This window comes from Sebastes umbrosus, chromosome 3 (assembly GCF_015220745.1).
Source record: "Sebastes umbrosus isolate fSebUmb1 chromosome 3, fSebUmb1.pri, whole genome shotgun sequence".
Lineage (NCBI taxonomy): Eukaryota > Metazoa > Chordata > Actinopteri > Perciformes > Sebastidae > Sebastes > Sebastes umbrosus.
The window spans coordinates 407501-420037 of record NC_051271.1 but is presented as its reverse complement, the minus strand read 5'-3'; the positions used below and the strand labels follow the sequence as shown (position 1 = coordinate 420037).

Genomic DNA, 12537 nt, shown 5'->3' with positions numbered 1-12537 from the left:
CTGCTACTGATATTACTATTATGTACTAACTAATAAGAGCAATCAGATTAACAGGCAACTAGTAGTACATAAATGAATAATGGTAACATTAAATATTAGTATAATAATATTAGTTATGATCGGAATTTATTGAAATAATGGTGATAATACAGCAATTATAAAAAACTAAATAATCTAATTGTTAACCAAGACATGCCATCAGTTTTATTGTTTTCAATATTAGACACACATGGTTTTTAATACGTATCGTACATTTCATGTTTTAAACAGGATATCATGTTAGATATGAACATCAATAAGCTAACATTAGCTTATATCGATTATCTAACAATAAGGAACGTCAGCTAACTCTGATCTGATGTTACCGAAGCAGACGTTTTGTAAAGACTTAACGTTAACTTGAACAGTTGATGATGTGTAAAATGCTTAAAGGAAAATGCAATATGATAGTACTAATTTATAATAATGACCTAATAATGGATTGAATCCACCATATGGAAGGACAGACGGCTGATCCAGGAACCGGAAGCTGTGACGTATTTAACAGTTTTTCTACCAAAATCTTTGGGAAAAGAATAAAAGAATGGTAACGTTAACTTAACGTTCCTCCTCATAGATCATAAATTGTATAATTATTGTTTACACACATCTGTTGCCAGTCCCTCTCCTTCCTGGGTAAACATTTCTTGTTGCTCCCTCCATCCCCTGGACCCTAAATGGGGGAACGTAACAATTTGGGGCTCATCCGGGATCTTGGACGAGCCCCCAATTGTTACGTTCCCCTTTAATATGATAACGACTGGTTGAAACCGGTTGAGAAATATAGACGTTATAGTGCTTTTTATACAGAGAAACGGATGCTCCCCCGTTCACTAGTAGAGGGTTACAGGCCGGTCTGGCCAGGTCCAATATGGCGCCCACGTTGACGTACGATCCAGGAGTCAATGCGGCGTCTATATATATATGTTTATGGTTTAAAGCCCAACCATGTCGTTTTTTCCTAAACATAACTAAGTGGATTTGTGGCCTAATCCTAAAGTGACGCTAAGGGGCGTGACAAAGCGTCCGAATGTGACCAGTTGGGATGAGAACGTGTTGCATATGTATGTGCATAAGCACTGAAAAAGTGCATGATATGTCCCCTTTAGGACTTTAGCCGCCAAAACCAGGAAGAAACCGAGGTGTCCACACACTTTTGGCCACATTAGATGTGTGTGCAAATCTGCGTTTGGATATGGGAAGAACATCCAGACACGGTCTGGATATAAAAGTCTTGTTTGTACATCAATAAAAGACAAAAAGAATAATATTTGTTGTTCAGATCTAATCAGCAGGAAACAAACAACGTGAATCAGGCGACCTTTCAAATCAAAAGCCTGAACACAAAGTTGACTTCTGTTCTGTTGAGATGTGCAATCTGGAGCAATTTTATGTACAAAAACAGCAACATCTTTGGTGTCTTCCATCCGTTTCCTGGGTACCGTTTCAGCTCCGCTGGAGAAGTGATCACATGAGGAGAGTATATACAGTAGTGTATAAAAACTATGATTTTCTCTACAAACATTTTACATTCACAGTCATTCCGTTATATACAAGCATCGGCATGAGGAACCTGTGAAGATGAGAAGCTACAGTTTAATGCATATTGCCAAAGCTTTTTCTTTCTGTTATAAAATGGTGTTCAGTGTTTTCCTGGTGATGGGTCCAACTTCATAACCTCCTACAGGTTCAGATAAAACTCTGATAGCTGTAGTTCACCGACCACGTCGTCTGTACGAACAGCTTAAAGCGCCATCAGGTGATGGCGATGGCGATGGAGGCTTCAGGTCAGGTTTTCACCAGCGGCTGCTCTGAAATGTCCTCTGGTGTCTTTTCTCCTTCGCGGGATTTTTTCCTCTTCTTGTGGCCTGAGAGAGACGACACACGTCGACAGTTAAGCAACGGTTCATTTTTCAACGTGGAATTTATTCTCATACTTGCGTCCATTCTGATTATGGGTCACGCTAACTTTGCACCTCCATCTTAAAGACTCAGGAAATATATTGCGGCCATTGTATGAGAGAGAGGGGGGGTAATAATCTGAGAAAAAAAACCTCTGAATTTCCAAAATTAAAATAGTGAATTTATGAGAAAAAAACAACAAGAAAATTTGGGAAAAGTTTTTTTTATGGTAAATTTGTAAGTTTTTTCTCGTAAATTTATCAATTTGATCTCAGAGAATATTTAAGTTTTTTCTCATAAATTTTAAGTTTTTCTCTGAATATTGCACCCAGCCCCATCATTTTTTATTTTTTTTTTTTTACCTACAATGGCCCTAATACATGGTTGTAATTTTTCGGACATTTAAATGTGATTATTTATTTGTGAATCAAACTAGATATAAACTTGACTAGATGACTGCATGTATAAAGTGTGTAGTTGCCATTTACAACAAATCAGCGACATTATACATCACTGATCAAACTCTACATTCATGTGTTTTAGATGTTTATATGTATTTTTCTTCCTGCCTTCCAACCTACAGAAGCTTGAATAAGATCACATCACATCTGTTCCATCTCCAACAATAACCTACCTGACAGCAATAAATCAGATATGAAGTTCTCTGTGATGTGACGTAGGAAATACAATCAACCACTTTATAAACTGTTGTTGTTTGTATCTACTTGTATCTCTATATGTAGTTTATGGTTTATAAACTATGCTTTTGCATCTATAGAGCAAAATAAAAAACTCTTGGTGGGCCGGTCCAAATCACTAATGTATGTTTCAGTAGGAGGTTCTGGAGGTTCTGGAGGTTCTGGAGGTTCTGGAGGGAGGCTGTGAGAGTGTGTTGAGTTTGTTAATCAAAGTAAAGCAGGGAGGGAGAGAGAGAGAGAGAGAGAGAGAGAGGCATAGAAAGGACTTGTGAATAGTGGTGTGTCTGTGTGTGTGTGTGTGTGTGTGTGTGCGTGCGTGTGTGCGTGTGTGTGTGTGTGGTGTGTGACTGACTGAGTTTGAGCAGGAGTTTCTTGCCCAGTGTGTCCTCTGAGCCGCTCAGCGACAGGCTGCTGATGAAAGGAGACGTGTCCGTTTCTATGGGAACAGAGGCCATGTCTGAGAGAGAGAGAGGGGGGGAGAGAGAGAGAGAGAGAGAGAGGGAGAGGGAGGGAGAGAGAGAGAGAGAGAGAGAGAGAGAGGTAGTCATGACCTGGTCAGTATGAACAGCTTTAGTCTCAGTCGGAGGAGACATTAAAGTCCTGTATGAGTTTAGGGTACAAAGTGAAACTAAAGACGTCTGGAAACCTTTAAAGCTGCTCAAGAAAAGATTTGAATTCATTTAAAAATAAATAATGAATGTGCCTTATTCAGAAAGTCTTTTCTTTGTTCAGCCACAGTGACTTTTACTGCTTGTTACCATTAACTGTTATTTATGGATATTATCATCAATTGTTACGGCTTTGTTGATACTCGATTCTGATTGGTTAATCACGGCGTTCTACGGTTTGTTATTTCTTTATAGCAGACTGCTGCTATGTATAACAAACCGTTGCTATGTATAACAGACCGTTGCTACGTATAGCAGACCGTTGCTACGTATAGCAGACCGTTGCTACGTATAGCAGACCGTTGCTACGTATAACAGACCGTTGTTAAGTATAGCAGACCATTGCTATGTATAACAGACCGTTTCTATGTATAACAGACCGTTGCTATGTATAACAGACCATTGCTGTGTATAACAGACCGTTGCTACGTATAGCAGACCGTTGCTACGTATAACAGACCGCTGCTACATATAACAGACCGTTGTTAAGTATAGCAGACCATTGCTATGTATAACAGACCGTTGCTATGTATAACAGACCGTTGCTACGTATAACAGACCATTGCTATGTATAACAGACCGTTGCTATGTATAGCAAACCGTTGCTATGTATAACAGACTGTTGCTATGTATAACAGACCGTTGCTATGTATAACAGACTGGTGCTATGTATAACAGACCATTGCTAAGTATAACAGACCGTTGCTATGTATAACAGACCGGTGCTATGTATAACAGACCGTTGCTATGTATAACAGACCGTTGCTACGTGTATCAGACCGTTGCTACGTGTATCAGACCGTTGCTATGTATAACAGACCGTTGCTATGTATAACAGACCGTTGCTACGTGTATCAGACCGTTGCTACGTGTATCAGACCGTTGCTATGTATAACAGACCGTTGCTATGTATAACAGACCGGTGCTATGTATAACAGACCGTTGCTATGTATACCAGACCGTTGCTACGTGTAGCAGACCGTTGCTATGTGTAGCAGACCGTTGCTATGTATAACAGACCGTTGCTATGGACACAGCTCTGGTGTCAGACTCTGGAGGACCGTTTTTGTGTCAGATTATTGATTTCTTCAGTAAGTAGCTGTGTAATAATCAAGATAATGAACAGCTAGCGGGTCATTGTTGTGACATTAACTCCTTCAGGATGATGAGAGACCTCCGTTTCAGGCCCTGTTGGGGTTTATTTCACAACAATGACCGGCTCGCTGTACATTATCCTTTCCGTGGAATATTAAAGAGTCCATCCGACCAATCAGATTGCTTGTCTGAACAGAGCGGTTAACGGTAACGCGTCGTACCAGCGTGAGCGTCACCCTCAGATCTGTCCTCCTTGATGTACGGGATCTCATCCATCCTGAGAAACACTGAATCGCTGGGACTCTTCTGGCCGTCCGACTTGCTGCCTGCAGAAGACACACACACATATATGACAATAAATTATGCCTTTTTCCTGACCCGTTTTTCAAAGTCTGTCTCCCACCTGAGGATCATGAGAGAGTTGGAACTGGTTGCCAAGTTGTCATTAATTCAAAGGTCCCATATGATGCTCATTTCCAGGTTCATACTTGTATTTTGTGTTTCTACTAGAACATGTTTATTTTCCTCATCCTGTCTGTCTGAATATATACCTGTATTCACCGTCTGTCTGAAACACTCCGTTTTAGCGCCTGTCTTTAAAAAGCCCAGTCTGCTCTGATTGGCTTGAGAGTGAAATGTGGTGCATCTTTACAAAGGTATTCTGATGAGCCTGCATGTGACATAGGAAGGGGAGCCAAATCTGAACGGCTTGTTGAATCATATATTTTCTGATCTAGACAGCCCACAAAAAACTGACTAGGTCGTCTTATTTCACAGTTTGTGGGTTGGTAGGAACTTCAGGTATGTGTGATGTCCCCTTTAACGCCAAAAAAAGAGAGACTAACTTAAGACTACAATGTCTTTTTGTAAAATAACTTTCCCACAAATGTATATCTAACTTTTTTCTTAAACTTATTCATACATGAAAAATATACACTTTGTAGCATCCCTTGCCAACCAGATTCACCAGATAACCACGTTTAAAATGTGAGGAGCATTCACAGATATACCCTCTTATAGTTGCTGTTGGAAACAAATCAGAAAAATTACTTTCTTAAAAATGTCAGTTTGATATTAAAGGGACTATTTGTAACTTTCAGAAATGCTTCTTAACAGCGACACCTGTGGCCGTGAAATCAACGAAAGTCAGCGTCGGGCTCGCGCTTCCTCGCTCTACATGGGCATGAACGAGCATCGCTCAAAACAGTGAGGAGACACACGTCAGCTAAAAGCACAATATCACTCTATATTTCAGCTGCTTGGCAGTAATGTTAGCTGACCAGACGAAGGTCTCTCCATGAATCAATGCTGATACTGTGTTTGCTTCTCCTGGCTCAGCGCAGGCTGAGGTAGCGGGGCTCTGCAGCGAGAAACTCGTCTCCCTCCGCCCACAGCTGGAGTGAACAGGAAGACACCGGCACCCGGTCGGTAACGAGACGACAAGGTTTCTCTCTGCAGAGCCCCGTCACTTCACAAGACACGGGAAACCTCTGTTGGTCTGGAGGAGCTGCAGCAGTTATTTCAGCACAAACGTCCACTGAACATTCACTAGATATTCTCAGAGCTAAACTAACTCTTCTGCAGTGTGGAGTGAGCAGCATGCACGTGAGAGGTGGAGCGAGTACGCGAGAACGCGCGCTCTGTCTGAGTGAAGGCAAGCAGGCAGAGGAGCGGGGACGACGGCCACATGCGAGCGTGCATGTGTCCCGACCCGCTACATTTATACGCTTAAAAAGTTATAAACAGTCCCTTTAAATTGACGGCACAATGTTACAATAACAGTTCTTGACCTTTGTAACACTTCCATCAGTGGCTTCACCAACTGAATCCATTAGGGTCATATAATTATATTTATATTCTATAAGAATAAACTCTGTAATAAGCTGACTGGTGGGGTCCATCATTGGTTCCCATTCATTTTTGCCTGTAGAGTTTGCTTTATTTGCTGTTCAGCTCTGTCCTTCCTGTCTGTCTGTAGCTTTTATAACCAGCAAAAAGTACAAATATTCCTCTGCTATAATCAATGTTCATAGTGTACACACACACACACACACAAACACACACACACACACACACACCACTGGTCTCCATGAGGAGCATCATTCGGTGCACCACTTTGAATTTGAAGTAATTAAGCTGCAGTGGTGCATCAATATTCATGTTTCTGTTCTCCCTCCCAGCGGTGCATTCAAAGACCGATTACTGACTCCAGTTCTAGTCTGCAGCAGTGAAACACACATTTAGCATAACGTTACAGTAATATATACAGTAGGAATTCATTTTGAAATATTTGTGGGGAACTTTGCTTTTTGTACAATAGCATTTAATCTGCATCTGAATTAAATGTGTCTGTGTAAAGTAGTGCTTATGAAATAGCAGTCAACACACAACCAATCAGCTTATTCATATTTTAAAAATATTTTGATCTGACAAAAATCCATGAACTTTGTCTGTTCAAATAATTAGTGGTTTAGAGACAGTGTTGAGGCGTTGCTCTTTTCATCTATGCTGTTTTCCAGCATTGCTCCAGACCAGGGGTCTCCAACCTTTTTTCCCTCTGAGAGCTAATTTGACAAAATGAAAGTGTCCCAGAGCTACACACAGCGACGCCAAGTTGTACATCGCCGACAGCAGACATCATTTCTGTCTTACTTTCATGGTCCTTTAATAACATCGCAGTCATTGCTTCTATTACAATCCCTCCATCGGCGAAGGGCTTTTTGCTTCGTTAGGATGTTGGCCACTAAACGAAGCCTCTGCTGCAGCATTGGCCTTCTTCTTCCTCAGTTTGTTAAACAGAGACTGGCGTCTTTTTTAAGCGTTGTTTTCAGCTCCTTTACCTTCTCTGTTCGTAGACCGCTACCAGCCGGAAAGTCGGCATTAACAGTTGCCGTGGATTTTGGTGAAGTGGCGCTCAACGTTGAATCTTTTACCGACTGCCACGCTCGCATTCTTCATTAAAATAGTATATATTTTTTTGCTTTTTATTGTCCTGGTGTACGCTTGCTGGTCTGCCATCATCGCCTAATGTTACCACGTCGCTGATGTCATGAAATGTGAAAGCAGTGCAGCTTGTTTAGTTGTCGGCAAATAATCATTTAGTGTCAGAAGGGGGCGCGATGTCTGTGAATTGATTTTACAATGTGACTTTGTGTTATCAAACTTATCTCCATATTCTCGTAACCTTTAGTGAGCCACTCAGACACAGGTAGCGAGCTACTGGTAGCGAGCGAGCTACTTGTCGGAGACCCCTGCTCTAGTACATTTCATGTGCATAAAATATACGCCATATATTCTTCTAAAAACTTCCCTAGCCACTAAATCTCAACAGCGTAATATTAGTCTTCATCCAAAACCCATTCAAATCTAACTTTCCCCTTAATGTGGCACTAACAGCTGCTTCTCATAGGAATCCATTGTTTCCTGATCATCTCATTGATATACAGTCTGTTTATCTCTCAGACTCGGCGTCCGTCTGTTAGGATGAGCTTCTTGAACTCAATTCATTCTGAATATTTTGCTCTAATGAAAAGAGAGAAACTCATTTGAGGGAGCCGGCGTTGTTTGTCTGCCTCTGATGGATCTGAAGTGTCACTTCCTGTCTGTCTCTGGATACTCACGGACGATGCGGTTCTTCTCGTTGAGCAGCGAGGTGCTGTGTGGGACGCTGGACTGCTGTCCTCGGGTCCGGGCCGAGCTGGGCCGGCCGGTCTCCCTGGGTGGGGGCATGAGGGTGGTGGTGGTGGTGGAGGTGGTGGTGTGCTCCGGCGTGGCGCCGTGCTCTGCGGCCGGGGGCTCTGGGGTCGGGGTGTCGCCTTCCGCCAGACGGGCGTCGGCATCGGGCGTCAGAGGAGAGCTGTCCATCCGGGTGGCCGTCACAGCGTTCTGGTAGTGGCTGCGGGTAATCTGACACACAGCAGCAGAGGATTATGGGTATACTTAAGGGTTAGAAGGATGTTATGGTGGAAGAGACATGCTGTATATATACATAGACGCGTGGATCGGACGTCAACGTGGGCGCCATAGTGGACCTGACCAGACCGGCCTATAATCCTCTACTAGTGAACGGGGGAGCTGCCGTTTCTCTGGATAAAAAGCACTATAACGTCTACATTTCTCAACCGGTTTCAACCAGTCGTTATTATATTAAAGGGTTTATGATCTACGAGGAGGAACGTTAAATTAACGTTAACGTTAGTGCTTTTTATCCAGAGAAACGGCAGCTCCCCCGTTCACTAGTAGAGGGTTACAGGCCAGTGTTGCCAGGTCCAATATGGCGCCCACGTTGATGTATCGCTGCAACGGGCTGAAGCGTCCAATGCAGCGTCTATGTATATATGTCTGCGGTAGAAGTTCTCTCCACTTTTATCAAACGGTGTCTAAGGACATACTGTATGATAAATCCTATGAAAGGTCATGAGGCGTTCAGGTGTTACCTTGATGATCTGCAGGTGTGTGAGCTGTCTGACGGAGTAGTCTGGCAGGTAGACGTTCGCCCCTCCGTTCAGCTGGCCCATGCTCCCTCCGTACAGCATGGACTCAGAGCGGTCCAGACCACTGCTGCGAGACGGAGATCTGTGGACTGCAAGAGGAAAAGAAACCTGTGAATATTTAGACTCGGGATGCTGCTTCATTTTGCCCTTCTTCCTGATCAGAGGTGGGCTCAGCCGCTGGAGCTGAAAGCTTCCATTCATTTATTCCTCTCCATGCTGCGATGGAATTCAATTTCAATTCAATTCAATTTATCTTTATATAGCGTTAAATCATAACAGAAGTTATATATAGAGCAGGTCTTAGACCGTACTCTATACACAAAAATGTAAAAATGACATGTGTCATTTGTGATTTATATGTAAATGGTCTTAGATTTACAGTATTTTTTGTAATCACAATCGTAATTATCTGTATTTAAGCTTTTCTTGATCATTTTTAAAGATAATTATTCTGTTTTTTAGATGTTTATGACTCTATTTTAACAATTAATTTATGTTAGAAGAAAAGGATTTCATGGAATTCTAAAAATATTTCTTGTAAAAATCCTTCTGAGTTAATGTAAATTTAGGCTTTTGCAACGTAAAATGACATGTTTCATTTGTGATTTATATGTAAATGGTCATAGATTTACAGTGTATGACTATTCTAACAATAAATATATGTTTAAAGTAAAATATTTCTTGTAATATAACAGTAATAAAGGCTAATTATATAAAGATAATTATTGTTTTTTGTTTTTTTACAGTTTATTTATGTTAATTAACGGACAGTATTTTTCTGTTTTTTAACAGACATTTTCTGGCGCCCCTGCTGCCGGTAAATTTCCATTATTTTACGCTGGACCCAACAAGAGATCCCACCAGGTGCATTGCACCGGAGAGTGCTGTGGCCAGGAAAAACTCCCCGTTTAGGGGGAAGAAACCTGGACCAGAACCGGGTTCTGGTTGGGCGGCCATCTGGAAGACTTCACATATTTGAAGCTGTTCAGAGCTGTTTAAAGAGGACCTTGTGCTCATGTTCAGGTGCATACTTGTATTTTGGATATCTACTGTGTTTACATGCGTTATTGTTCTTATAAAGCAGCTGTGCTGCAGTTACTCCTGAAGAGCCCAGCCTGCTCTGATCGGTCAGCTGGGCCACTCTGTTGTGATTGTTCAACTGAACCAAACCCCTCGGACTCCATCCCAGCTCCGCTCTAACTAGCTTTGTTTGAGGCCGTGCAAAACAAGCTGGTATTATGCAAATGTGTGACTTGGTGACATCACCACGTTACAGAAGAAAAGGCGGGACTTCAATCAAGGTGTTTCAGGCATGGAGCAGTGTTTCTGTGGAGGGAGAGAGGAAATCTCTTTGGAGTGGACTTTGGGTTTGTAACTTTGCAGAACTTTTACATGCACAAAAACACCATATAACACACTAAAGGAAAGGGGAAAAGCATAATAGGTCCTCTTTAAATACCATGACTGAAGATTTCTGGAGAGTTTGAGTGCTGCTGATCAGGATTTTCACTCTTCAAGTGCACATTTACAAAAGACAAACTGCGTTCAGGCCTGCAGTGCAGCCGCACAGGTTTACACACACAAGCAGTGATTTACTTTGACAAACTGTAGATTCTTTCAGTTTCTCTTTTTGACTGTACAACTTGGATTTTATTGGTAAATAAATGTAGTGTGTATCCGTGTATATACGTATATGTATACACAAGCATTTTTTGGGACATTCGGTCACTTTAGGGACTAAATTAAGATTATGTTTTCAGTTTAAAGATTAAAATGGAGAATAGGCCATTGTACGATATTCAGGTTAAGTTTGATGTAGATGGGTAGTGGAGAGGAAAGAGGCTTGGTTTGAATGTCATTGAGCAGTTTGTCATCAGAAAAGTGTCTCAGTGTGTGTTTGTACCTGCTGGCATGATGGAAGGAACCCCAAAGTAAGAAAAAGCTCCGTTCTCAAACTTCAGCGCCTCCTTACCGAACTCCACCTCGACTCGACCCTGAAGAAGCAGAAACACCACGTGAGCTGACCGGCTGTCTGGGACTAGAAGACCAACATGTCTTTGCAGTATTTATTGTACCTGCAGGACCAGGATGAAGTAGTCCACCGGTTTGTTGCGCTGAAACAGGAAGTGCTGCGACGCTCGCTTGTTCTTCTCATCGAACTTGAGTTCCTCAACCACGCTGGGGTGTTTGATGAGCCTCAACAGGATCTTCTCTGAGATGTGAGCTGGTTTGAAGGGCTCCACCTCTGATGGAGGGAGGGAGGACAGGAGAGATGACAACATGTTCTTACGGACCAATCAGGAGGATGCTCCGTCTCACTCTGGACTCTGATAGGTGAGTATATTAATGTTAAAAATGGTCACAAACAGGATGCCACTTTAGCCCTTTCTTTGAATATTTTGATATCCGTTTTTTGATTCTCTGTTCACTGTGGAGGCCTGAGAGAAAAACAAAGTTTTCTTCAACACTTCCAGGCAACACGGGGTGAGAAACTGATATAGAAATGATCATTTCCTTTAACTTAAACACAACCCTTAACCCACACCTTATGTCTAAACCAAAGGCCCTTAAAGAACTGAGACTGTCGATGAGATCCTCAGTGTGGATGATGTCCCTCGTCTCTCCTTCCTGTGAGGATGTTCGTTGGAGATACAAGAACGCCGGTCACGCAGCAGCGATCTGATTGGCTGTTACCTGTGGACAGGAAGCGGTGCGTTGCCAGGAGAAGCTGAGGGGAAATGTTCACTTTCATCTCGTTCTCTGACAGTTTGAAGATGGAGAAGTCCTGCTGCTTCCGCTCGTGGTGAGAAACCCGACGCTTCGTACGGTTATCAGCTGACAGAACACACACACACACACACACACACACACACACACAGAGTGTATTTAAATCACAGAGCATAAGATAAACTCTCACATATTGTGTGCATGTCTGCGTGCACGCATACATACTGTAGAGGTCAGTCTCGTCGAGGATCTCTGACTTGATGATTTCCTCGATGACGTCCTCCAGCGTGACGATGCCCAACACCTCGTAGAAAGGGTCGCCCTCGCCCTCGTTGTTCACCCGCTGCACGATGGCGAGGTGGGACTTCCCTGGATGGAAACGTTCATTCAATGCCACTTTTAACCCAGAATGCATTTCAAAAATACTTTACAGGGCAAAACACCCGGACAAAGAAAATACAAGTATCAGTAAAACATCACTAACAGATAAAGGGAGGGGGGAGGAGGGGGGTGATGTATTATTTATCCACACAACGTGAAGCTGCAGATCTGTGGCGTCACAAACTATATAAATATATATAAATTAATTATTTTGAGCGCCTATCAGCGATTACAGCTCATCTATCCAGATTCTAAGTAACTGTAGACTAAACTTTATTTTTCTACTCCTCGTAGATCATAAATACAATTTTCATTTATTGTTAATAAATTGTATAATTATTTTTTACACACATCTGTTGCAAGTCTCTCTCCTTCCTGGGTAAACATTTCTTGTTACTCCCTCCATCCCCTGGACCCTAAACGGAGGAACGTAACAATTGGGGGCTCGTCCGGGATCTTGGACGAGCCCCCAATTGTTAGGTTGCCCTTTAATATATATATATTTATATATGTGTATATAAATATATATATATA

The 12537-nt window shown here is 42.2% G+C and overlaps 1 protein-coding gene across 1 annotated transcript in view; it reads right to left on the bottom strand.

Annotated features, from left to right (window-relative positions):
• Nucleotides 1–1309: 1309 nt before the first annotated feature.
• The window catches only part of LOC119484989 (metal transporter CNNM1-like), a 21671-nt gene continuing 10443 nt past the window's right edge, over nucleotides 1310–12537 (bottom strand). The window contains exons 2-10 of the mRNA XM_037764211.1: nucleotides 11848–11991; nucleotides 11590–11730; nucleotides 10971–11140; nucleotides 10799–10889; nucleotides 8839–8984; nucleotides 8023–8308; nucleotides 4624–4728; nucleotides 2992–3096; nucleotides 1310–1907 (exon numbers count right to left, since the gene is read on the bottom strand). Coding sequence (XP_037620139.1) covers nucleotides 1828–1907; nucleotides 2992–3096; nucleotides 4624–4728; nucleotides 8023–8308; nucleotides 8839–8984; nucleotides 10799–10889; nucleotides 10971–11140; nucleotides 11590–11730; nucleotides 11848–11991 — 1268 coding nt within the window. The 3' untranslated portion in view covers nucleotides 1310–1827. The remainder of the gene's footprint in view (nucleotides 1908–2991; nucleotides 3097–4623; nucleotides 4729–8022; nucleotides 8309–8838; nucleotides 8985–10798; nucleotides 10890–10970; nucleotides 11141–11589; nucleotides 11731–11847; nucleotides 11992–12537) is intronic.